Source organism: Pipra filicauda, unplaced genomic scaffold, assembly GCF_003945595.2.
Source record: "Pipra filicauda isolate LSUMZ 115617 unplaced genomic scaffold, ASM394559v2 scaffold198_size2598500_pilon, whole genome shotgun sequence".
In the NCBI taxonomy this organism is placed as follows: domain Eukaryota; kingdom Metazoa; phylum Chordata; class Aves; order Passeriformes; family Pipridae; genus Pipra; species Pipra filicauda.
This window is the reverse complement of record NW_024104307.1, coordinates 2,562,385-2,589,214: the sequence shown is the minus strand read 5'-3', so window position 1 is coordinate 2,589,214 and position 26,830 is coordinate 2,562,385. Positions and strand designations below refer to the sequence as shown.

At 50.2% G+C, this 26,830-nt stretch overlaps 1 protein-coding gene across 1 annotated transcript in view; it reads left to right on the top strand.

Annotated features, from left to right (window-relative positions):
* Positions 1-26,830, top strand: part of LOC113982001 (astrotactin-2) — a 211,205-nt gene that overhangs the window by 5,271 nt on the left and 179,104 nt on the right. The window contains exon 3 of the mRNA XM_039380540.1: positions 13,024-13,408. Coding sequence (XP_039236474.1) covers positions 13,024-13,408 — 385 coding nt within the window. The remainder of the gene's footprint in view (positions 1-13,023; positions 13,409-26,830) is intronic.

Sequence of the window (26,830 nt, the reverse complement as noted above, 5' to 3'; positions counted from 1 at the left end):
TGGGCTCCTGAGGTCCTGTTTTCATGCTGGAACCTGTCCCAACCCTCTGCTGAGGCTGCCAAGAGGGAAGAGCTTGTTTTGAAACCTCCTTGATGGAAAACATTTGCCTATCTTGGAGAGAGGGTTTCCTCCATTTGGCTGGACAGTGCTGGCTGTTCCCTCCATGGTGTCTCAGGTCCTAGGCTTGAGTGTGAGGACAAGCCCTTCCACCCCTGGGAAATTCCCACTGGTGTGGAAAGCCTGGCCACGAGCCCCTGAGGAGGCTGGGATGGGGCTGGAGCAGGACCATGCCTCCCTGGCTGCAAGTGAAGCTCCTGGGGAACAGCATCCTGGTGCTGGATGGCATTGCTCAGGTGGTGACTTAGCAAAGAGCTCAGCAGCTTCCTTGTCCTCTTGGATACTGCTCTGCTGTTGGTGGCATGTGGGGCACTGATTTCACCAGGCCTCACATCCAGGTGCTCTCCAGCCCTGGACTGGAAGGTTGCCTTCATCTCAGTCTTCCACACATTAACTGTGTGGCCTGGGCTCCCTGAGCTGGGAGCTTGTCCAAGCCATGGACCAGAAAGGCTGAACCACCAAGTTTCCAGCGCTCTGTACAACATTGCAGGGACTCGGCTCTTTTTTGGCTTCCTTTGTTCTGTGGGAAATTACTTTGTTGTGATGAAAGCCTCAAAGAAGGTCAGGTGTTGAGGACAACATCTGAGTGCCTGAGGACCAGGAGGCTTTTTGCTTGGAGCAAGGGGAGGGTTTGAAAGACAGAGGAGTTTGTGCGGATCAGTGCTACCTCTTGAAGGATGCTCCTGGTAGCTCTCTCCTCTCCTCACCTTCTCCTTGCCACCCAGGAGATCTTCTCTGGGAACACAAGGCTGGATCTTCATCTCCCATTCATGCTTTCCCCTCAGGCAAAGCTGTTTCTTCTGCAGGAGGCCAGGACTCCTCCGAAGATGGGAATGTTGCATAAGCTGAGCTTAATTTAGATTAGATGTGAACTCAGGCCAGCCTGCAGGACAGGCACCATATCGGGGAGAGCTGTGATGGAGCTGGGTGGAAGGTTGTTTTCCTGCCTCCTACATGCCAAAAACAAACTCTGTTGGGGGATGCATGTGCATGGTGGGGGGAGTGAGCATAAGCAAAGCTCAGTGCCCACTGCCTGCACCAGGAACAGCAAACAAGGAATGGAGAGGAGCTTTGTGAGCCCGAAGGTGTGGGTAGAAAGGCTTTATTAGCTCCATTTGAAACATTTTGTCTCAATTCCCATTTAGCTATGGAATCTAACTGCATTTTAGCTTTTAATTTAGATTTTCAAAAACAGGCCTGTCAAATTAGTAAAAGGAAATTTGATTAGAAAATGGCAGCAGGATTTGAGGTCTTTGTTTTTCTCTGCACACAATTTGGCTTGGAGTTTTTTCTTAACCAAAAATACCCCACTGGAAAGTGGGTTTTAGCTAATCAACCCTTTCCAACTGTGGAAAAAAAAAAAAGGGAACAGAGCTGGAAAATTCCTGCCACCAGCTCCCTACCTAGTGGTTGCCCTTCGGCTGGGACCTGGAGAGTCAGGCTGTGGGGCCATGGCTGTGGTGACATAGGGGGTGACTTGGGGACAAGGGAACAAGGCCCACAGAAGAATGGGATGGCTTTGTGCTTTCTCCTGTCCTCTCCTACTCACTGCCATCCCCAGGTCTTGGGTTCAGCTCTTTGAACTCCCTGGGGACACCAGGGGCTGAGCCTTGGAGTGGCTGCAGGGGCCTGGGTTCGTGGGGGATGCTTAAACTGGGGGGAGCTGGTTTGGAATGAGGTGCAAGGCTCTGCCCTGCTCATTAACCACAGCACTGTGCTGTGCCCGGTGTCTGTCCCCGGGCTGGGCTGGGTGGGAACACATTCCAGAGGGAGAAGGATGAGGAAAGTAGTTAAGCAATGGAGTTAAACACGGGCTAATAACTGCCAGAGGAGGGGGGAGGGCTGGAGAGCTGGGAACTGCCATCCCAGTGCCCAGCGCTGCCACACAGAGAGGTATGAGGGATGTTTTGGGGTTGGGGGGCAGCTTTCCTTGCACAGAGCCCCGTTTGAAGCCTGGGAGTAGTCACGGGGTGTCAGGCTGGCTCTGAAGTGGCCCGTCCTCGCCCGGTCCCTGCCTGCTGCCGGGGATGGTGCCTCCTGCCACCGCTGGCCGGAGCCGCTCCGCAATTACTCCCAGATGCTGCAATTAGGCTCGAGACACCGTGTCAAAAACCTGACGGCGGCAGCGGCGTGTGCGCGGGGACGGGAGGGGGTTATTAGCCTGTTATTATCCATTTACCCAGATATCCCGGCTAATCAGCTTTCAGATGGGGAGAATTAATTGGTTTCGATTGGAGCACCAGGCACGTTTAATTGAAATGAATTCTCTTCCAAGCGGGCACTTTCTCAGCCGCTCTTGGCTGGGGAGAGGAGAGGAGAGGAGGGGCTGCAGCCGGACCCTCCCGGGCTGCGGTGAACTGGCTGTAATAGCCGTGCCCTGCCATCCTCGCTCCATCTGGGCGGCAGCTCTTGGTTCTTCATCCTCTCTCAGACGCACTCCAAACCCTTGTAGCCTACCGGGGAGCTTGGCAGGTCGTCGTGGTGGTACCCAGGTGGCATCACTGCCATCCTTGCTGCTGCCTTCTCTGCTTTGCTCTGTTGTCTCTGATGTCCTACATCCATACAGGAAAAAGAATGGGCTTGAATTGCAGGTGCTTTGGGATGGGGACTGTCCCCTGAACGTGCAGAGCTCTCCGGAGCTGGGGGTGCCAAGGGCCCTTTGGCAGATGCAAACTCGGCTTTTCCCCTCCCAGCCTGGCAGCAAAGTGCCCTGTGCTCCCTCCTCTCTCGGTAAGGATCGCTGATCTCCAAAGATAAGAAAAAAAACCCCAAAGCTGGTGCATTCCCATCCTTTTAAAATCCCAGCTTTCGACTGATACAGCAGGGGAGGGCTGAGTGACCGAGGAGCGGGGTTTTGGTGAGACAACTTAGTGTGCAGTGGAACAGAAAGATTTCGTGGACCCACGGGATTGTAAGCAATGGATTTGTAAAGCAATGAGTGTGGGAGCTCTCCAGCAGGAAAACCCGTCCCCGTGGGTTTTGCTTTTCCACTGTGCGGAGCCCTGAGGTGGTTCGGAGGCATCCCATGGAGAGCTGGGTAAGGGAATTCTGTTCTTGGCAGGGAGATGAGAAAGCCCTGAAACACCTGATAAATTTTATCTGTGTGCGAGGTTCCAGTGAAGTTAATGGGAGTTAAGTGTGTGGTTAAGTGCTGTACTTAACTGGGCTCTTAATAGCCTGCTGGGAATAGCTGTGGTGTTTTGGGAGAGGAGGCTTGTGGAGTTGGTGAGCTCTTGGATCTTTTCCTTAAATCGAAGTCTTGGATCTGCCTGCTCTGTGATGCATGGGGGAGAGCAGTGTATTTCTCAAATTGCTTGTATGATTATATATGCAAGTTGATAAAACTTTGGGTTTTGTTGGGGTTTTGTTTGTTTCTTTGTTTTGGTTTTTTTTGTCTGTTTGTGGTTTTTCACCCCCAGTTTTTCCCTCTGGTATGTGATGCCTCAGGTACCAGTGGAGGCTCCTCTCCGGGGCATGGGGGGCTGAGGTGTGTAACTCCTGTAGTGTGAGTTACAATGCCAAAATTCCAAAGTATCTTCAGATGCCAAATACCACGTAGGAGCATTTTCCCTGATACTGTGTTTGAATACCCTTCCTCTCCCCCTGGAAAACTGTGGTTTGTGTAGCTGCTTTTCAGAAAGACGTTCATTATGCTGAAATATTTGCACTTTAAACATGGTTAGGCAGGGTTATTAGTTGGGGTGGTTTTTTTTATACACAATAGGCTGGATTGTTCCCAAAGTAGCTGCCAGATCTGGGCTCAGCAATAAACCACCAACAAAATGAATTATTTTCCTCCATTGCTGCATGCTCAAAAGCACCTTCCCCATTGTCTCCTTGCTCCAGAAATTGTTTGAGATGTCCATAAATAAACCCTAAACCCCTTTTCCAGTCTCTCACTTCTCTTCACCCTGGGTAGAGCAGCAACACACACCAGTGCAGAGGAGACCTGGTCCATCAGTGGGGCTTGGAGGTGTTGGGCTACTCCAAGAAGTTCCCATTCCTTAATGCTGTGGTGAATTTTTCCACCTTTGCCACGTTTTCTGGACAACTGGCCAAGGCCTGGCAACCCTCAGAAAGAGGCTGGTTAATTGAGCAGAGAGGGTGTTGTACCGTGTCCCTCTCCCGCGCTGGGGAGCTGGAGGCACAATGTGACTTGTGTTCGTGTTCCCTCACCCGGAGATGTGCATCTCTTATTAGATTAATTTTTTTTCTAATATATGCAGAATATACAGTGGGAGCAGCATTAATTCTCACTAATGGTTGTGAGATCCACTGAGAATTAACTGCATTTTTTGTAAATTAGTGAGGAAGCGGATAAACACAATTATTAAAAAAACAAGCAAAGGTACTTTTGCAACAGCAGTACATGTTTGTCATTTATCTGACAAGTGTTCTTTACTTTTAATTATATTTCATCACTTCATTGCAAATGCTCTGCTGGTGGATGTTGTAATAATCCTCCTATTTGAGACCTTGCTTTATAGCATTTGTTAAAGCTTTGTTTGGAAGAGGTGAGAGGGAGCTGGGGGTAGGTCAGGGCTCCTGCAGTGGCTGTGATTTTGGGAGGGTCCACGGTAAGTGCCTTCCATCCCTGGGAGTGTTCAAGGCCAGGCTGGATGGGGCTCTGAGCAACCTGGTCTATTGGAAGGTGTCCCTGCCCTTGGCAGGGGTCTAGAACGAGATGAGCTTTAAGGTCCCTTCCCACCCAAACTGTTCTGTGATTCTGTGACCTGCACTCTTTTTTTTTGGGGGGAACACCGATCAGAGATGCTGAGCTTTCACTCAGGAGGTTTGGAAGCAACCTGAGGCAAAGGCTCCTAAAAGATGTGCAGCTTATTTGAGTTTTATCCCCTCCCCCTCCTTTTTTTTTTTTTTTTTTTTTAGATTTGAGAGTTGAGCTGCATCCCTCCCTCATTGTGCCACTTCCACACCTTTTACTGTGATAACCCTGTGCTGCTCTGCCCGTGAGGTCGATCTGACCACCGGTTGGCTTCTCTGTCAGATGCTGAAGTGAATATTCTGTGGGGTTTTTCTTTCTGGAGGTACCAGCTTGGGCAGAAGCCGTTTGTGACTCTGTGCTTAGGATGGTGCAGAGAGATACACTGTGTGGGTCTGGATCTCTGCTGGCTGGTTTGAGGGACCTTCCTTTAGCCCTGTGTTTAATTGGAGAGTGCTTTGTGTGTTGGCACAGCCCTGGGCACTCTTTGCCTGCAGTTCATGGCAGTTCTGGCTCGTGAGACCTCACTGTGCTGGGAGAGAGAGTCTGGGGATGAGGTGGCCTCTTTTGTTGGAAAGTCAGGTTGGTTGCTCTTAATTCCAATGAATTTTCCTCCCCTTTGGAATGCAGCTGACATGCATTTCAGGTACTGCGTGTCCCTGAGCCGAGCAGGATGAACACGTGCAGGTCAGCTCAGAGAGGAGGAGGGATGGGGCTCAGTGACTGAAACTTCTTGGGGGGGGGAAAAAAGCTGTTGTTTTAGTCTCAGCTTCACGCTTGCAGGCTGCCCACATTAGGGAAACATGAGCATGAGGACACGAGACCTTATGAATTTTAAAATCTTCCCTCTCTGAGGGCAAGCTCTGGGTTAGCAGGTCAGCCCATTCAGGTGAACCGTTTAGCAGGCATTAAAATCACAATTTATGCAATCTGCGCCCGGGCTTTAAAAAGAGCCAGCAATCAGGTGCTTAATAAAATCACCTCTAGCCCTCCTCTTTCAGCTCGCTACAAATAAATGCCTTTTTTCTACATCATAAAAATGGATTAGGAGTCATTTTGAATTGTTATGCTAGCAAGAGGTGCAGCTCGGGATACGCAGGCATGTTGGCTGTGATTGAGGGTTGTGTGTTTTGGTGCTTGCATACAGCCAGTGCCTGGGAGACCTTTCAAATAAACATTTACTGGAACATCACATCGCATGTCTGAGCAGCGCAGAAAGGCTGATTGGCAGGTTCACTCCTTCCTTTGTTTCCCTTCTTGGATGAAACAGCAAAACAAAATTGAGCGTGGTTAAAAAAAAATAAAATTATATGGAAATGTGACTTTTTGTCAGACTTGATATATTTTTATTTTATTTTTTTTTTAACGTGGAAGAGTCAGGTTTTAAAGTTATGGTTCCCACAGCAACTGTAACTCTCATTGCTTGTGCGTGTGTTATACTTTACAGGACTGTATATGCTATTAAATTTATGCCCCCTGTGTGTATATCTGGCATGGCAAGAGGATCTGCATGGGCTGGATGGAGCAGTCCTGCAGGAATCCTTCCTCTTAAACCCTTGGACCTCATCCCACATTCCTTGCACCACTACAAACCCGCTCAGAGAGGGTGGTTCACGGGTGCTGTCACCTCTGGGCAGAGCCAGGTGGCACAGTTGTGATAACAACACCACCAGAAGACAGTGTCCCATCATCTCTGGAGCTCAGTGATGTTGTGAGCCGTGGAAAGAGGGGAAAAAAGATGTAATAAAGTACTCTTTGGGCAATTCAGGGAGCCATCCCCGCTCAGCAAAGCGCTGAGGCGTGTGCTACGGGCTCGTGGACTGTAATGGGAATTAAACACATATTGAAAGTTAAGTGTGTGGTTAAGCACCTTGGTGAAGCGGTGCTTGAATGGGGATTTGAAGCCTACAGTGAGAAAATGTTGTATTTTTTAGTAGATTCTCCCTGTATCATCACTGTCTCTTATGGAGAGAGGTGGGGTTGAGTGGTTTGGAGAGCAGGACTGGATCCAGATCTCTTTGGAGAATATATATGTATATATTTTAACCCTGGTGTTTGTCTCTTCCTCCCTAGCCTTCATGCTGCTTGCCTGTCTGTCCTTGGTCCCATCTCCACCCCCTGCCTCAGTTTCCCTGCCTGGTGCTCACCTGGCCGTGGGCTCGTCCCTGACCCTGGGGTGTGTGGGGGTACAGGCTGTCAGAAGGACAGGGGTGGGCTCTGTGTCCTCCAGACAAGCTGCCTGCTCTTAGGAAGGGCAGTTGGCAGGACCCCCGTGTCCCCGAGGTGTGCCAGCACTGCTCCCTGTTTTGGGCAGGTGATCTCCAGTGGTTGTCCCAGCTCTCTTGGCAGCGTTGTGCTTTCTGCCATTGTGCTTCTTCTTGAATGATCCTCGCTCCAAGTCAGGCTCCCAACTTCTCATGCCATCCATGCAGGAAGAGGGTAAGCATTTTTCCATCCCTGATTTACGTGGTCACATCCCTTCTGCTGGCAGAGCCCTGTGAGGACTGAGCAGGCGTGGTCAGGTCAGTGCCCACAGGAGCATCTCCTGAGATGGGATTCAACGCCTTCCTGAACTCCAGGTGCTTTTCCTTTGTTTCTGTCCATGAGCCCTGCTTTCCTCTTGTAGGAGATGTGACTGCTGCTTGCAAAACCTGTTCCCAAAGCCCTGTTTCTCTCCTGTCCTCTCCCTCCTTGCATGCCTTTTGTTGGCTCTGATTACTCCTCCCTGCCCTCATGTGCCATGTGCCTCAGTGGCTGGGATGTGTGGAGCCTCTTTCCTCTGCCTGTCTCCTTTTATCATAAGGCTGAAGGGATGCTGGTATTTCTGGGATGTTTTCTGCATTTTTAGACTTGGTTGTGATGGGCCAGTGTGTACAGACAGGAGAGGGGGAGGATGGAGGGGCAGGCAGAGGTGCTGTGGTTGCGGAAACCTTGATTTTGCAGGAAATAACCAAAACTCCTCCATTACAGGGGGAAGCTGGTGTTGTCCCTGCTCTAAGGAAGAGCACAATGTAGCATCCTTTCCCCAGGTCTGCTCTTTCTCTAAAGCTGGAGGGACCATGTCCAGGTGTATCTTGTGTCCTGGGAGGATGAGGCAGTGGCAGGATGCAGGGAAGGTCAGGATAAACAGCAGCGCTCAGGAGAGGGAAGACTGAGATGACTGCAGAGATCAGCCTTATTTTTCATCATTAATCATTGGAAAGAAGTTGCAAAGAGTATGTTAATTAAGATTTGCAGAAGGAATATTTAAATGAGAGGTGCAGCAAAGAGAGAAAGAGCAATAAGGCACAGGAGTCCTGGGGGGAAGCTGGTATGGTGCGAGGTTTGAAGTGGAATGGGAAGAAGCAGATGCTGTGCAACCCAACATGTTAAATGGGATACTGTACTTCCAAAGTCATCCCAAATGCAGTTTGGTTGGGGTCTGGGTATGGGGGTCCTGGCCTGGACCTACTGGCAGAGCTGGGAGGGAGAGGATGGTGAGGTCTGGGGCTGCCATGAGTGTCCAGTCTGGGCACCCATGGGTGTCTTCTCCAGGTCGGACTGTAGCTGAGAAAGTTGATGGATTGATTGCCTGTTAGACACTGCTCTCCTGGCTGATACAAATGATCCCAGCTCTGTTCCTGGGTATGGTTTGCTGGGACGTGGCTCTGGAGGGTCTGTGCTCAGGAGCAAGCCTCTGCCTGCTGAAATGGCATTTATAGGGTCTCTGTGCTGCTGCTGGCCATTGGTTTAGGTTAAATTAATTAGAAATCCATCAGCTCAAATTACTGTGTAGCTAAAACCCAATACAGGTGTTTTCTACACCTGCTCATTGAGTGCTGCTGATAGCCTTCAGCACTGGCAGGATAGGTTTGTGTCCTGAGCCTACTGGGTCCTGTCCTGCCCCTTGTCCCAGTTTGGGTCCAGGGATTGGTCCCTGCTGATGGTATGTCCCCCCCTTGGTGTGCCATAAGGTGGCTGTGCCTGACCTCCCCTTGCACCCAGGGTTTGGTGGTGCTTTGTGTGTCTGCTTTATCTGGCATGGGATGAAATGCTTGAGAGATAGGTAGGATGCTGTGGAGCTGAAATGTGGGAAAGCTAAAACTGGGATGAGTGGAATTTCAAGAAGGGACCCTGGGGTCATCTGCTCTGCCCTCAGAGCCACACAGGGTGCAAGAATGCCCTGAAGCTTTTATTTCTCATTTGAAATACAGCACAACTTTTCGAAAAGCATCCAGGCTTGCTTTAAAAAAAAATAATTAAAAAAAAATGACAGTGATGGATAATCCACTACACCCCTTGGTAAATGTCCTAGTGTTTAATTACCTTCACAGCCAAAAAGGAAAGAAAGGAAAAGTACACAGTGTGAAGAGCCCCTAGGGTTGTGTAGTTACTGCTGATACCTGACTGCTCACGGTGGTTCATCTGCTGGGACGACACGGGGGATGTGCTGCTCCAGCACTGGGGGCTCACTCAGCCCCCAGTCCAGCTGCAGGATGTGATGGGGGGTCCTTATGCTGTCCCAGGGCACTGTCCTTGGAGTGCTGTCCTGGGGCTATGAGAGCCCTGTTTCACCCAGCAGCAGGTCAGTAGCAATGGGGCTCATTGCCAGCACAATGTGGGACAATAAATGGCTTTGGATGTTGTGCAGGAACAATAGTGGCTTCATGTTAGGAAAGAAATAGGGATATTTTTCCCCCCCCAGGACACAACTTCGTGTTGGTGTTTGGAGGAAGCAACAGAAGGGGCTCAGGGTAGCACAGACTGAGTGCTGAGCTGTTCAGCACCAGTTTTGCTTTGACCTGTGGAAGGGATGCTGTGGTGTAAGAGGTCTGCCCAACCCAAATCGTGTTCTCCTCCAGCCTGGGACCTTCTGTGACTTCAGCCCTTTTGGGTGGTGGCTGGGGCTTGCTTTCTGAATGGCTGAGTTGTGTTCAGTGTGACTACAAAGCTGGAGGGCTCCTAGGAGGACCATGCCACATCCCCCCACTCTGGGGAGCAGAATTGACCAAGCAGAGCTGGAAAGGCCAGAGCCTGATGCAAGGAGGCTTGTCCAGACCTCAGAGGAGCAGTGGGGCTCCTTTGTCTCTCACCGCTTTGGTAGGGCAGGGTGGTGGTTGTGTTTGAAGCAGCACATGCGTCCTCTTGCTGCTCACAAATTGCTCAGCATCTTGGACAGATGCCCAAAGAGTAATAGCCCTCCAATCCAGCAGCTTGGCAGCCTTCATAATTTATGTGAGGGCCCAATCTCTTGGGCTTCAAAGTGGCCTCTCCCGTTGGTTTTCCTTCTGTGCTTCACCTGAGTCCTTGCTGCTCTCCAGCTTCAGCCGAGGTTTGCTGTGGTACCACAAGCCCTGCAGTTCTTCACACATGTGGGTTGTCCCCACCAGACCTCTTCTTCCCCATCCATTATGTGGGTCTCAGCAACTCTCTGGTGCCGGTGGCTCCTGCCTGGCCGGCCCAGGGCAGGCAGGAGCGCAGTGGGAAGGACATTACGTGGGAGAATATGCATGTTCACAGCTCAGAGGATTAAAGGCCCATGTTCTTATCACTGCAGAACAGAGTATTATAAATCCAGCCTTAGAATACCAAATCCCCGTGCGGCTCGGCCATTGTTTGGGAATATTAAAAAGCTTGGAGACAGAAATAATCAGTTTCCGAATGACACATTGTCAAATAAAACATTTCTCATATTATCCCTTCTTTCCCCTTTCTCTCTACCGCTCCCTCAGTTGGATAATTTAACATGAAAAATAGATTAAAATGAGGCTGGCTTCAATGCCTCCTAAGTTTGACTCTTTTTTTCTTTTTTTTTTTTTTCCCCCCTCCCTTTTCCCTGGGAAGCTCTCCCAGCGTGTGTGGCGTGGTTAAACAAGCAGTGCCGGTGCGGGGTCGGGGACGAAAGGAGCACATTGAAAGTGAGCTGCCTGTGATGAGCCCGTGGCCCTCATCCGAGGGGCTGGCACAGGCACCCCCAGCCTTTCCCAGGCAGAGGGGGGCTGTTGTCTCGCTGGCTGGCACAGCAGAGATCTGTGGCTCATCCCCAAAGGATGTGGGAGCTGCAGGCAGGCTGAGCTGGGAGCCCTTCCCTGTTGTTCTTGAATTGGAGGGGGAACGGTGCACTGGTAACCTCTGTGCCTTTATGCCTTTTTGTAGTTTCTCCCAAACAGAGAGATCTTTAATTTAATATGCTGAGAGGTTTATCTGCTCTGAGTGGTTTCCCAGGGGCAGACACAAGGTGAGCCCAGCCAGGCTGGTTCACAGCCCCCAGCCCTGCCACGGGTGCCCAGACCCCTTCTCTGGGTCTAGCTGGCACAGCTGCTCCTCCTGTAAGACTTTCTTAGTCTTCTTGACCTTTTCCAAGCATCTGGGTTGTCTCCAGTTGTAGTTTTCCATGGAGGGTGGGTGCTTATGGGTGCAGAGTGCTCTGCCCTGCTCTGCAGTCACTTTGTAGTGGCAGTGCATCATCAGGCACTGTGCAGACCCAAGGAAATGTGTCTTCTCTCCCAGGCTGAGGTGTTCATGCAGGTTCTTGCTTCTGAGCATGGAAGGCTATGATGAGTCCTCATCTCATCCCACTGGTCTTGGAAGTGCTCTGGTGCTTCAGGTTATAAACCTGGGCTGCTCATCAAGCCCTGCTGTTCTCCCCCACAGAGATGATCCTGGACAGCTCCTGGACACTAAAATACCTTTCCCAAAGGTGTGTGTCACCCAAATTTGGGAGTCCAAGCTGAGCAGTGTCCTGAATCCCTGAGCCTTGCTTCTGTTAGTGACAGTTATGGGGGAGAGAAAGGGGTCCTGATGTGGGGTATGTTGGACTGAGCTCTCCTCTGTGGCAGGTCGGGGTGATGCAGGGAAGTGTCTCTCCTCTGCTCCAGCTCCCGAGGCCCCTCCCCACCAAACTCATCCTGTGAGCTGCAGTTTTCAGTGCAACCTCTTCACAGCTGATCCTGTTTAGGAGTCAGAGCAGCGCTCCGGGTGCAGTCTGGTGCTTCGCATCGAATACAGAGGGAATATTTTCACGCCTCCGCTTTGCTGTTGCGCTCGGTGGAGCTCTGGGCTGTGGCATTCCCAGTGCCAAAGGAACGCCTGCCCTGCCCTGCCTGTTCATGTCGCTCTGCAAAGCCCTGGTCGCTCATGCTGCTCCTGATTTACATGCCCTGCCTTGCTTGTCTGCCACGGGATAAAATTGCTCCGATGCTGCGGAGATTAAGAGGCTGGAAGCTGGCACAGGCACAGCTCCTGTGTGTGCGGGGCTCAATTTAACCTCCAGAGCAGCCAGAGGCAGGGCTGGCTCCCTTTGGTACTTCCTAGCCCAGATCCCTTGAGAGGAGATGCCACTTCCCTGAACAAATACATATATGTATTTGTAGGGTGTTTTTTTTTTTTTTTTTTTTTTTTTTTAATGTAGTTGAGAGCTGTGGTGAATAAAGGAGGAGGGGAAAGAGGAGAGCTTAACAGAGATGGTCTTGGTCTGGAATACCTTGAGCTGTACCCCCAGGTCAGCAGTTGAAGTCTGGAACCCACAGGGAAATCGGATCAGAAATGAGGGAGCTGGGTTAACCATACCCTGGGGAGTGGTGCCTCCGTGGGGCCATTTGTTGCACCATCATTTTTATAAAATGTTGTGTGTCTCTGCTGAGGCTTTACTGCTCCTGTGTTTGGCTGGGTTGTTCCAGTGAATTTTTTTTTCTTCTAAGTGGCTGGATGTGATTGTCTCCTTCCCCATCTCCCCATGTGTAGGGGAGCTGGGGGTCCCAAGGAGTGAATGGAAGGAATGAAGTTCCTGGGAGAATGGGCAGAGCTGAGCTGGGGGTATTGCTGTGCTGTCCCCAGCTAAAGGCCACCTCTGGCATCCTGCTCCACTTGACCTCTGACCCCACAGGTGGCTGCTTCATGAACCCACCTGTGTTGATGGAAGTGTGCTCTGAGAGTTTACTCAGAGTGGTGAAGCACTGCAACAGGTTGCCCAGAGAAACTGTGGCTGTCCCATTCCAGGAAGTGTTCAAGGCCAGGATGGACCGGATTGGAGCAACTTGGGATAGTGGAAGGTGTCCCTGCCCATGGCGTGGGTTTGGAACGAGATGAGCTTTAAGGTCTCTTCCAACCCAACCATTCCATGGTTCTGTGGACACTGCAGCATCTCATCACCCGTCCCTGCACCCCGTGCATCTCCTGACCCTGTGCCCTTTTCTCTCCTCTTGCAGGGCGGGCTGATCGCGCTGCTCCTGCTCCTCCTGGTGTTCATGGTGGCCCTGTACGCCCAGCGGCGCTGGCACAAGCGCCGCCGCATCCCGCAGAAGAGCGCCAGCACCGAGGCCACCCACGAGATCCACTACATCCCCTCGGTGCTGCTGGGCCCCCAGGCCCGAGAGAGCTTCCGCAACTCGCGCCTCCAGGCCCACAACTCCGTCATCGGGGTGCCCATCCGAGAGACCCCCATCCTGGACGACTACGAGGACGAGGAGGAGGAGGAGACCCCACGGCAGGCAGAGCCCAGCACCAGGGAGGACGAGTTTGGCAGCCAGGTGACACGGACACTGGAGAGCCTGGGTCGGGGCGGGGAGGAGAAACCCGACTACGAAAAGAAAGGTTGGTGGCTTTTCCCTCTCTCCTCTCCTGGGGAGCAGTGCGTTCCCCAGAGTGTTCCTGCTAATGCTCACTTGATCGCCCGCATTTTTAAAGTCTGCCTCTCAGAAGCCTCTACACCCACCTCTGCTTATTGAAATGTTATTATAAGCCATTTAATATTGTTCACCTGCAATGCACAGCAAAATGCATTTGAATAAACAAAAGCAAAGCACATTAGTGCTGATTGTTAGTGCCAGTGAGTGACTCCAGCAGGAGAGAGGAAGGGATGTGGGATGCACTGGCTTGCTCTGTACAGGGAAGGGATCTTGGGGTGATGCTGAACCATCCTTTACGTGTGGGCTTCCCATAAAGACTGTGTGATGTGTGACCCTGTTGGAGCACCCAGGGTGGCAGGGATGGGGACCAGTGTTCTTTTTGGCTCTGTGGAGCAGACTGTGGCTCTGAGCAACAGAGCCAGGGAAAGCCTAGATGACACATTGTGTCTGGAAAGCAGCTCCCTGCCCTCGTGATGGTCAGAAGCGGTGGCTGAGGTTGTGTTTCTTCCACCCTTAAAGTGCTCTTTACTCCTTTGCTTTTAAACAAGGTTATGATGATGGTGATTGTTATTGTTGCTTAAACAGATTCAGAAGTGCCCAGGGGTCAATCTGCCATCCTTAAGTGCTGCTCTGAGCATCTCTGTTGGCATCCCTTGGGGTACAGCTGGCTGTTAGCAGCCCATGGGGTTAAGAGATGTTTTACCAGCCCTTTACTCAGTAAGAATGAACAAATGAAAGCCTTCATATATTGTAACTGAGCTACCTTCTTTATTCGTTTGTATTATCTTCTTTGTTTTGCTTTTCTATAAATTATTTAGAGTTGTGTGAGTGGGGAAGACAGCAGTAACTGCATTTCAGTACTCTTCAAAACATAATAGCAAACAAGATCTAGAGCAGAATATTAAGACTATCTGAGGGCTTCAAGAATTGTCAGTAAAGATCTTGCACAGGTCCCCAAGCCAGGGCTGCAAGCTGCCTACAGTGCCAAGGCTATCTGGGCTGGGAAAGGTGTTCACAAATGCTCCTACCAGCTCTGCTCGTGATTTTGTGCCTTGCCTACTGTGATCCTTCCAAACTCTGCCAGTTCACTGTATGTTTCCTCCCAGATGGGCACTTTTCCCTCTTGGATGAGGCTCTGCTCAAAGAGCCAAGCTATGGTAGGTGCTTAGTTACTCCTCTCTGCTGAGGCTGGTTAGAGCCTGGATTGCCAAGGATGAGGTGGCTGTAGTTCAGATCAAGAGTTTCTAGACTAGAAATATAAATATATGTGCTGTGGGCTTTCCACTCTGACTTGGTTTGCACAAGTGTGGGAAACGTGGTGATTTGGGAGGCGTCGGACGTGCCACACCAAGGTGCTTTGACTCACCTAGGAGCAGCAGCTGCAGACGGATTTCCACAGGGATTTGGCAGGTGGGGTGGAGAAACTGCAGTTGATGTGAGCAGGCATCATGTTCCTGGAGAGCCCCAAGGGCTGGAAACCAGTTCTGCTCAGGCATGGCTTTAAAGCTGGATTGAAGATAGATGCATTAAGGGAGATGCAGCTGGAACATGGCTGCAGTGTGAGGATAGGGTCAGCCTTTTTCCAGTGCCCATCTGGAGCTGTCAGGTTTTGGTGTGATCACTGGGGACGGGTGAGGAGCTGTGCCTGCATCCCAGGGAGCCCATCAGCTCCCATGGGAGAAGCTCTCCTTGCTGTTCTTGCTGTGTTGCATTGTGATAAGGCATCAGCTGGGAGTTGTCAGCGGGCTCCAAACGGTATCATCGCCGGGGCTGTCACCAGAGGCTCTTTCAAGTGTCACTTCCCAGCATTAATTACCAAGGATGGCAAATCCAATGAAGATGGAGCATTTCTGCTCACCCTCCACCTGCCTGTGCTGCAGCTTCCCCCCTGTGTTGGGCACTGATTGATTTACAGGGTGCCAGGTCATGCCAGGAGCGGGCACCTTCCCTTCCTGGGGGTTCGTGCATCCCACGCTCCGCAGATGTTGGCTCAGTTATCCTTTCCACGAGGAAGAGTGTGGGTTTTATTTATTTTTTTTAATTCTCCACTTCTGGATGTATCTGGTCAGGGAATCAGGCAGGGGATTGCACTGGACGACTCTGTGACATGCAGCCCTGCAAAATGAGAGAGAAGTCCCTGCTCGGAGGTTGAGCAGCACAAATATTTTGCAGATCACGGCTCGGCGAGCCAAACTTTCCTTCCCAGCTCAGGCAGTGCTCAGGCAGCGATGCAGATGGGAGGGATGCTCCTGCCTGGTGCCAGAGCATCTGAAGTGAATCCCAATACAAACAAAACACGGGAGTGATGTGCTGAATAATGACATCTAGCAACAAGCGCGTCTGAGTGATAAAGTTAATGAAATTACAGGTTCTGACCTGATACCGGGCTCTGCTGTGGGGAGATAAACAGCAGGGCAAAGATGAGATGTTTATTTCTCCCTAGCTGCAGTTGTAATCTGGATGTGCTGTGCAGGGCCATTAACATTATTACTGTTATGCAAAATCATTTTTGACTTGGGGGGAAAAAAAAAAAAAAAGAAGGAAAGAAAGAAAAATCTCCCAACTGCCTAGAAAATGGAAAGCTGGCAAAATTAGAATTGCAGCAGGAGCACAAGCTGACCTGGTGACATTGCACAGAGCCCAGATGAATTTAGACAGAAGAAAAATCCGAGGCAGTTTAAGAAGAAAAGTAGAAAAGTAGTACTTTTTTTATATTTTATTAATAATAAAATGAAATGGAGTGAGGCCGGAGGCAATAGCCAGGCTGTCCTAATTGTACAGAAGGATCCCTTGAGCTGGGGTGGTGAGGGGGCTGTGTTGTCTCCTCGTGGGTTTGGGTTCTCTCTGCCAATCAGAAGGTCTCCAGAGGGTTGTGTACCCCGGGTGTGTGTGGTGCCAAGTGGGGTCTGCTGGTGTGGGGTGTAGTTTCTGGAGTCTTGGTTTTTGCTGGGGAGACCTCCATGTCCAAACTCAGCCCCTGTGTGTACACAGCATTCAGCAATTACAGGGATTTGGGTAAATTCATGTAGGTGATCCACTGTCCTCACTGTTTCTGTGCTCACTTCACTGGGTAGTTTAGTTTCCAGTCCGTGTTCCTGATGATTTCTGCTCTCCTGCCTTTCCCGAACAGATGGCCTCAAGCTCCATCCCTTTGGGAATTCCTCACTTTTCTTTTTCAACACACCTGGCTCTCATCCTTACCCACATGGCTTCATCCTATGGCAGCAGGAGCCCTGTTTTTCTGTCCATTACGTGCTATTTGAGGGGCTTTGGCCCCCAGTCTATCACTGCATCTCCCCCTGCGATGTACTGGGTGCACAGAGATGGAGTTAGTAAGTGAAGGCAAAGTCCAGCAAACCTGAATATGGGATTATCCACAAGTTCCACAACGAGAAGATTTTGCCAAACCAGATCTCCTAAGGACCAGTGAGAAGCAGAACTTCTGCCTGGTTGAAAACTGAGGAGAAATTAGATGTCAGACTTGAAAATCGAGTATTTGCAATTCCAGTCCTGCAACAAAGGACCCATCTTTATTTCCTGGTTTCTTTCATGTTCAAAAAAAGCTTTTCAAGCAGGCCTTTGTGCTGGTTTCACAGGCTCTGCAGTCTGGCCTCCAAGTCTAGACAGGAGACAGGACTGGTGCTTCCGATGATTAATACCGTGGGCATATCAAAGGTGTGGCTGTGCAGTCATCTTGATTTCCTGTCTCCTGGACTTTCTTGCCTGCTATGTTAGCTCAGGTAAACCTCTGAAGTTTCTCTTACTTAATCCATGGATGCTTTTCTCTGTAGTGGTAGTGAGTTGCTTTAGAGCATTCCTGAAAGATAGTCTGGCACCTCTAGAGCGCACCTGGAGATGTAGATCCAGCTCCACTCTGCCACTGGCTGCTCTGTAACCCTGGTCATGCCATTTAATGGCCTAGTCCTCATCTGTGGGTTGGAGAGAGGAGCTGGAGAGAGCAGGCAGGGCAGCATGAGGAAACATTGAGAACTGAAGGGGCTGTGGTCCCACCAGCCTTCCAGCCAAACTGTTGTGGGTGATACAGTCCAGGAGAACTGCAGGAGAAGGGAGTTAGGGAGGGGAGACAAAGGGCTTAGGCTTGAGATAACAGCAAAAGGCAGGGGAAGGACCCTTGTGGTGAGGAGAGGGAGCTTCCTATGCCCCCCCCCAGCGCTGGAGCAGCTGTTCTGGTGGTCAAACCTCAGTCAGCATTTTGACCTTCCAGCAGTGACTCCTCTGGGAAGAGGTAAGGCAGCACTCCGGCTGGAGGACTGGGGATGTCAGGACTGGGGAAAGGGACACTTTGGGGGCTGAGATGTGGAAGAGGAGCGTGGACAGTTAAGCTGTGCCCTAGATTTGCTATTCATTGCAAATACATGAGCTCTGCAGTATCTTGGAGGTGAGACTTTAAAAGACGGGGTGCGAGTCGGGGCGATGCCCTCGCAGTGGGCAGGTGATGGTGTTGCCCTCCATGCTGGAAAAAGAAGAGCTCAGTGGCAGCAGGAATGAGATGACCTGTCCTTGAGGGGCCATCAGTGTCTGTTTGTGCTTATGGCTGGCCACCATGCCACGATGTACCATCCCTGGTGCCCACACCACCAGGGCTGGGAGCCACTGCAGCTGCTGTTTGCTCGGGTAGTCAGATGCAGTTCCACCCTGATTCCAAGCATTAACCAGAAGCTTTCTGAGCCTTTAATAAATAAAAAGACAGCTTAACGTTTGCTGGGGCTGGAGGCTAAAATGGGACAGTACGTCAGGCCGGCATCTGATGTGTCTTGGGGCTCTGTCTTCTTTTCAGTGACCTGATGGGATCATGACCCTCTTTGTACGTGATCAGCTTTTCCCAGCTCTAATCCCCGCCAACTCCTTCCGTAATTTACAGAGATCTTTGAAAATGTATATTCTTGTAGCTTGCCAGCGGAAAGTGTTTCTTGCACTCCACTATTGCTGGCTGCAGAACACAGCTTTTAAAGAAATAAAATTTCTTTAAAAATTTCACTTTTAAAGAAATAAAAAGAGGCCCAGCAGGGTAGGAATTGGGTCTCAGTTCAGAAAAGCATTTCCACACATGCTTAGCTAGCATGTCTTTAGTTACTAGAGACATTTTAAATGTTTTAAAGTCCAACGTGCTTAATTGCAACTGATTTGAATGCATTAATGGAGAGAATAAGGGCCTCAGTTACAGAGGTTAAACCAGATGCCACTGAGTCCTTTGGTCCTATGGTGATGCCAGCTGAGACTTCAGTGTTGACTTGAAAATGTCCTGACCTGCCAGGGAAAAGCTGTGCTTTCCAGAGATAAACACAAGCGTAATTAATATATTAATATATTAATGTATTAATTGCCTTTTGAGATCTAAGTGGAGAGCTGCCAGGCTGGAGTTTTAGGTTTGTTTTGATCATCCCATCCCATTGAAATGGTTGCCTCCATCCCAAATCTGAGTTATCCTCTCCAACCTGGGGGGAGGGAACAGCAGTCTCTTATCTTGTTGCCCTCTGGGGCACACTCCCCATCCCTTAAGCCCTCAGGAGAGTGGCCTATGGCAGCATCACAGGTGCATGGGAGCATGTCTGGGAGGTCTCCTGACAAGAGCCTTGTGTGACAAACTCCTGCCTCCAGTCGTGGCTCAGAAGGGACAGGAAAGCTCCAGGGGGTTGGGGGCTTCCTCTGGTCCTGCAGCCCCTGGCTCATGGGTTTTATGGCACATGCTTAGTGACTAATTAAGCCTTAAGCATCTTGGACTAGCCAGGGCTATTCCTGGCCCACAAGTGTTGGTGTGGAGAAGAGGCTGGTAGGGCAGGTTTCTGATGTGCTTTATTGTTTTTCTCCCCTCCCTTTGCTACAACCCACTCATTGATTTCATGAGACAGAGGAGGGAAGAAGCAGATGGAAAAGCTGCTTTGGATGGTGCCATAGGGAATGGAAAAGGCATGGTTTATTATATCAGCATTTTGCTGAGGATCACAAAGGGATGGTGGGTTTGTGAAGTCCTTCTGCTTTTCAGGGCTTGGTCTCACCCTGACACTCCACAACATCCCATGTTGAAGAAATACCCTTGGTTGCCCCCTCTTCCAGCCACAGCCAGGTGACTTGTGGCTGCCCAAGTCAGCAGCAGCTCTTCAGCAAGGATTTTTGTTGGGTTTTGTGGGGCTGCAGATGCCCAGTGGGGATGTCGTGGCAGTTCTGTGTGCAGTAGCCCTGATTCCCCAGGTGTCCAAAGTGTTTTCCATCCAGGCGAGATCACAAGCTCACAGAAGATAAGCTGTGAAGTTTTGGCTGTCCAAGGAAAATAAGCCATCAGGAACTATATTTATATAAATGCCAGGCGCACATTGTTCATCACTTTGTGCATCACTATGAATGTTTGATAAAGCACTACATTATTTAAGCTGTAGCTGGGCTCTGGGATGGTTGTTGACCAGGATTAGCTTTGAGATGATTTTTTTTTTTACCTTTTTTTTTCCCTGATGGAAAAATATCTAAAAAAATAATATGATGGCTGTTTACTCCAGCTTGGAGGATCTCAAGTGTCCTTCCCTCTCCCGAGTTTCTCTACTGAGTTGCACCTTGCAGCCACCTTGTGTGCAATGCAGAGGACTTGGGAAAGCTTTGGCTCTGCCAGAGCTGTCATAGAGTCCATGAATGGTTTGGGTGGGAAGGGACCTTAAAGATCATCTCGTTCCAACCCCCTGCCATGGGCAGAGACACCTTCTACTAGACCAGGTAGCTACAAGCCCTGTCCAACCTGACCTTGAACACTTCCAGGGATGAGGCTTCCATAGTGTCAGCAGGGAGTAAAGACCTGCTGCTGGTTTCTGAAGTCAGACTGATCAGGAGAAGAGGATGTGGGATGAAGGAGAACAATCTAGTAATGTTCCCCATTCCTGGGAATATATAGATGCTAGTGAGGACTCAGGCAGCCCCTGGGACGTGAGGCTCAGAGCTGAGGCTGCTCCAGCTCCTGCCACCTGCACGAGAGCGATGGGTTTGTCTCAGTCCATGATGCTCAACACTTCTTCTCCTTGGCTTTTAGTGGCATTGTGGCTCCACCAGTTGGCATGTGGAGGTGTTCCCCCCATCAGTCTGTCCTGGACTCAAGGGTTTTACGGGGAAGGAGCAGGGAGGGCAGCTGCAGCAGCAGCTCTTCGCTCTGTTTGTGTGTCCTCTTCCCATCAGTCCTGTTTTACCTGGCTACGGCACCGAGACGGTTTTGTCAGCTGGCTCCTAAGGAAGATGGATTGAGGCCGGGTACCTGTGATGATACTGGGTGTGCAGGCACCTTCCAGCTCTGTTTATCATTAGGCAGTGACCTCCCTGAAGGGCCAGTAGGAGAGGAAACTTATTAACAAGGTGGTTCAAATCAATCCTTTCTGACGGCCCTGCTGAGTTACAGCGTTTGCTGAGACTCACCCCCTGGGTCCTGAAGGGCCCGGCTGTGCTCAGCCTCTCTTACCTGCCTGGCTTGGAATCGGTTTGGCTTTGATATCCTGGGCTTTCTGGGTGTTCCCTTTACTCCAGGTCTTCTCCTGAGGCAACAAACTGTCTCTTAGCTCCTTCTCTCCTGCCTGCTGCCTGCAACACATGTGCTGCCCAGTGTGGGAGGTGGTTGGTCCTTTTGGTGCTGCTTGTGCCATGCACGCACGGCTGAAACTCCTGGCTGCATTTTAATAGGGATTTTGGGTAGTTTGTCCTTCTCCTCTGTGTTGACATTGCTCCCTTGTTCACCCCAGAACATGGCATTGTCAGAACTATGAAAAAATGTCACCTTGTCTGCTGGGCAAAGGAGATTTATTTTCCAACTAAAAAAGTTCATTCTGCACCCACTGCTGAGCAAGGAATTGGGTAGTGGTTAAGACTGAAGAGGGGCCACTGTGCCACATTTTCTACCCATATTTGCCAGCCTGGGCTGTTCCTGGAGCCCTGTCCTCCCCGTGCTCATCCCTCGGTGTGCTGGCACTTGCTTACACTTTACTTTATGGATGCCAAAGTTCTGCTGCCTCCAGGTTTATCCCCCAGCAGCACTTCCTTGGGCAGGTGGGGATGAGGCTTTGTCCTTCCCTCAGTGTGTCCCTGCCCCAGCTGGCTCCATGGGGCAGTTTCTCCTCTGGCTCTGTGGAGCTGCAGGAGATGTGTGGTGGAGAGAGGGAGCTGGAGGTCAGCGCTGTGCTCTCGAGCCAGTGTCTCTCCTCCATGCAACATTAGCCTGGGCTGCTTCATGTGCCCATTAGCACCAAATCGAGAAGCTTCCTCCAGAGTATTCTTATTTAACTTTTCAATTATTTGATAACTTGAGGAGCATTAGCTGATACCGAGGGTCTACTCATCTTCCCTGCCTAAGCGAAAAAGTTATGGTGTCTCATAAAAAAAGGTAAGTTAAGGGTTTTATTAGAGAGGAGAAGGTGGGAAGTGGAGTCTCTGTTGACCTGGACCTTCTCAGTGCTGGGGCAGGGGGAGATGGGGCAGCACCCCATGGCCAAAGGCGTTTCCTTGCAAGAGAAAAGGGATGAAGGGGATGATGTTAGGGGAGGGATGCGCTAGAAAAACTCTTCGCCTCATGGAAGAGCTGAGGGTTTCCTGGTCAGAAGCAGCTCCTGGGAAGGTCAAACCCAGCTGGCAGCAGCCCCAGGAGCACAGGGACCCATCTGCTTTTGGGAGGTGCTCGCCATGCAAAGGTGTGAGGTGAAGGCAGGGACTGTCAGGCCGCGGCTCTTCAGCATTTGATCTTTCGTAATATGTTTATAATTATATTGCATTATCTTAATTACCAACAGGGGAAGTGGGGAGCGCTGCAGAGGGAGGGAGAGGAGGAAGGTGGAAAGGCAGGGAATGTGTGGGGTTGGAGAGTAACTCGCAGCCTCTGTTGATGGGGCTGCAATTGCGGTTGGAGTTGAAAATTATGCTATTAATACAATGCTTATTCATTTCCCATAATAAAAAAATGGAAGTGCATTCTGAGTGAAATTAACATTCCGTGACATTTTCCGGTAAACGGTTAGTTTGCACACATGAGTGGAGGCAATTAGCTGGGAAGCGATTGAGCGCCGTGACTGGAGAGAGGATGAAGAAGGGTCAGGGCAGCTGGTGCTGGGTGGTGCTGCCGTGGGCTCTGGCTCCAGCTGCCCCTTCCCAGCGGGATGGGCGTTCCCCTGGGTCCTGCTGGTTTGAGGAGCAGCTCACCCAGCTGCAGTGAGGATGGGAGCTATAGGTACTATCTCCTGTTCTCTGTAGATGGGGGAAATGGCAAAGCTTTGCAATAAAGAGGAAAATCAAAAGAGTGGGTGCAGGGTCAGAAGGGTTTTGGGGTGACCTGGTGCACCCCAGGTTCCCTGTCCCCATTGCATGACACTGGTCTCCATCCCCCTCCCACGCTGCACTCCAGCCTCTCTCGTCATCCCCCTTCCCGTCACACTCCTAAAGCTTTATTGGAAAGCAATGGAGACTTTTTTTCCCAGATTTGTTAAACTACTGAAAACTTCTGATCCTATCAGGGCTTTTTTTTCCCCTGCCTCGTACCAGATAAGGACTGTGCTGGCTCCGAGCCCGGAGCCGAGGGTGGCGGGGAACGGGGTAAGGAAGCAGTCATCTCATGAATATATGAAGGAGGAAAGTGCATTTGTTCAGTTTCCTTCAAAGGAGACATCTTGAATAAAACTTTCTCTCTTCTTCTGCTACCCTCCCCCTCCAATTTGCAATTGAAATCAGACTTTTACGCATAAAGATCTATTTTTATAGCGAGGGATTTATTAATGTATATAATAATCTATTAATGTATTAATAGCTGTGTATTATTAGCTATGCTAAAAAAAAATGTATACAGTCTCTATTTTAAAACTCAACAAAAAGGGCCAGGAGAGAGAAGGAAGAAAATTCAAGATGGAATACAAGGCTGTTTTCAAAATGCTGCTGGGTTCCTCTATCCCTCTGTTGCTGCATATGAGAACCCCTCTGTGTAAAAGAGCTTTTTGGAGATAGATTGATCCTACTTCATGCCACGATGGCAGGGCTGGGCTGGGGGCCAGGTCTGGCAAAGCATAGGGTGGCATTTCTCCTCACGGGTTCATCTGAGGGTGGCTTGGAAATATAGGCACTGCAGTAGGTGCTTGGTCCCCTGATGTGTGGGTATGGGTGGTAATTTGTGCTTCCTTTTGATGTTTTTATAAATATCCATATATATATACATATATAGGGATATATATCTGTATTTATATATGCATAAATATATATATATGGACATATATATATTTAAATTAAAATGTATGGAGATATATATATGTATTTAAATAATATATATATATATATATATATCTTGAGTTGCTTGTGTAATGCAACCAGCAGTTTCCTGGTGTGTCTTGGGCACGGTGTCTTGGCTGCACGTGGCATTTGACATGGACTGGTGGAGATCAGGGGACTGAAGGGGACAGGCTCTCTTGTTCAAGAGGTGGTAGAGGGGTCTGGTGGCTGGAAAAAGACGCGAAGAGATGAAGTTCTCAGTGTTTCTGATGTCTCTGCTGTATCCACCGTGTTCCGTGGCAGGATGTCACTCTCCACATGTGTTTTCCTCCCGGTACGTGGGGAGCTGTTGTACAGATCTCTCCCACTGTCATCGCATTGGCATCAGTGTAATTACCTAATTTTATGCTAGTAAAGCTCCGTGCTTTCTGGAGCTCGGTACCTTCAGGGTGGCACTGTTGAAAATCAGTCCACATCCCAGCCTCAGAACAAACACCGTTAGTTATTTCATGCTTCGAAAAGCAACAAACACCCATTATTTAGAGCTGGTGAGAAATCGGGGTTTCCACCACGTGGAAAACTTCCAGTATTGCGAAATTTATGCTCGTTCCAAATAGGATCGGAAAGTCGATTTCTTGAAATACTTTGTAGAATAGGAATTTCTGAAGTATTGATCGAGAAACGTCAAAATGAGCTTATTGAAAATCAGGGGGTTGATTTGGAGGAAACAATTAAAACATTATTAAACTGTGTTACACGTGCGTGTAACCACGTTCCTGTGGTGGGTCAGGGTTGTGATGATGCATTAGACCTTTAGAGCCCATGGCAGTGGTCCCAGGAGAGCACCCTTCCCCGTGCCTAGAAAAAGTGGATTATTTGAAAAATACTGGAAGCAGTTGGTGAAAGGGCAGGAGACAACTTTGGAGCAGAATCTGAGATGAGGGGGCCGCATCCTAGGCACGGCCACAGGTGCTGTCATGAAGGCACTGGAGATCAGGAGGTAAAAACCCCACTGACCTTGGCTTTTAATTGCACCCAAACTTTTCCATTTAATCCTTGACTGAGTTTGGTGTCTTCTTGCAAAATGCTCTGATTCCAGCGAAGCATCATGTTCAGTTGAGCAGCTCCTGAGATGCTCTGTGAGCTACTCCTCTCCCCAGAACTCTGGGAGCATCGTAGCCACTGGTAATACTGAGGGATTGATAACTTGCCTTCTGGCACTCAGAAATCAAAGAGAGGGATGGGAAAACCAGAGGCTTAAAAAACTGTATTTTATAAAGACATGTTTTACTCCGTGCCTAGCATGGGAAGCTCTAATAGAAGCTGCTGTTGCCTTCCAGTTGTCTTCCTGCAGCTGTCGGAGTGCAGGTGTTGTGTGAGGAGAACAGGGATGGCTGTGGCTCCAGGGACAGAACCTTTAAGCCCAGCACTGAAGACTGGGAGGCTCAGGGAAGCTGGCACCTCTGTAGTCCTTAAACCTCACCACTCTGTTTTAATAAGCTGTGAAACCCAAGCCATGGGTCTGTCCAGCTCTCTCACCACCCAACGGCTGCACGAAGGTCGAGTCTGGTTTGGGGAGAAGCTGTCCCATTGGGGTTCTCAAGACTCTAAAACACCTCAGCAAAGCTGAGGGCTTGTTCCCAAGAGCTGAAGGAATTTCCATCCCTGCCTGGTTTTGCTGGCTGGGAACAGGTTGCACAGTCAAAGGGGGTTTGTAGTGCCATATCCCTCAAGAATGTCCTGGAATGGTGGAGTTCCCATCCAAGTGTAACCAGTGGAGGCACACAGAATCACAGAATATGTCAAGTTGGAAGGGACCCACAAGGGTCATCGAGTCCAACCCTTAGCCCTGCGCAGGCCCATCCCCAAGAGTCACACCCTGTGCCTGAGAGTATCATTCAAGCACTCCTTGAGCTCTGTCAGCCTTGCTGCTGTGCCCACTGCCCTGGGGAGCCTGTTCAGTGCCCAACCACCCTCTGGGTGAAGAACTTCTTTCTAATATCCAACCTGAACCTGCCCTGACACAACTTCAGGCCATTCCCTGGGGTCCTGTCCCTGGTCCCCACAGAAGAGAGCTGTGTGTGTGCCCCTCCTCTTCCTCTCATGAGGAAGTTGTAACTGCGGTGAGATCTCCCTCAGTCTCCTCCAGGCTGAACAGACCAAGTGCCCTCAGCTGTTCCTCATATGGCTTCCACCACTAGTGCATCTCTCAAATAGGGGGCTGTGGGTGGTTGTGCTTATCCAAGCCTGGGACTGTGTTTTGGAGAATCCCTCCTGGGCACTGATGCTGGAGAGACCCTAGATGTGGTATCTCCCCAGAACAGCCCCCCATACCCAGCCTGTGTGCGTGGGAAGGGTATTGCTCTCCTGGTTGCACCGCGAGTCCTGTGAGGGCTGGAACGAGCGCTGCCGCTTCCCGTCTCCACTGCAATGTATTTTTACCCAAACATTGCTCATATTGTTCAGTTGATGACTACTTTTTTTGTTGTCGTTGCGGTTTTTAAGCCAAACAACATATTTGCCCCCCCCCCCCCTGCAATTTGTGCCAGCAGAAAGGAAGGAGGAGAGAAACGGCTCTGGGTAGGAATTGTTTTGTGGGAGACGTGCAAGCGAATAGGGGAGCCATAAGGAGAGCAAATCGCTTTCCAAATAGCATATGGGGGTGGACAGGATGGAGGTGTACGTCAGGAACGTGTACCGTGCTTCACAAAGGTACGGTGACCTTCAGCTGTGTCCTCAAAGTGCTGCCAGAAAGGGAAGCCGATTTTGCGGAGGCTGAAAAGCCTCGTGATTCCTCTGCTTCAGCCCTTTCCTGGGGTGGCCGTGCTGCTGAAGGCTTTTGCTGTAGAACAAGGGGGAGATTGAGATCGGAGCATTGTGCCAAACCTCGGGGTGGATCTCACCACCTCTGCCAGGCTGGAGAATCTCTCAGCGTGGTGACGAAGATGTGAGCTCAGTAGCCCTGATGGATTTATCTCCTGGAAACCGTGGATGGGAGAGAAGGCGGTTTGGCAAGCTCTGCTCGAGGAGAGGAATGGTCCTGTCACCTCCAAAATGTGTCGTGCTCGGCCAGCATTGGGAGGAGCTGGTGCCCAGGCACTGGTGATGTGGCTGTGTCGTGCCAGGGAGGAGAGCAGTGTGTGGGTAGTGTGGAGGT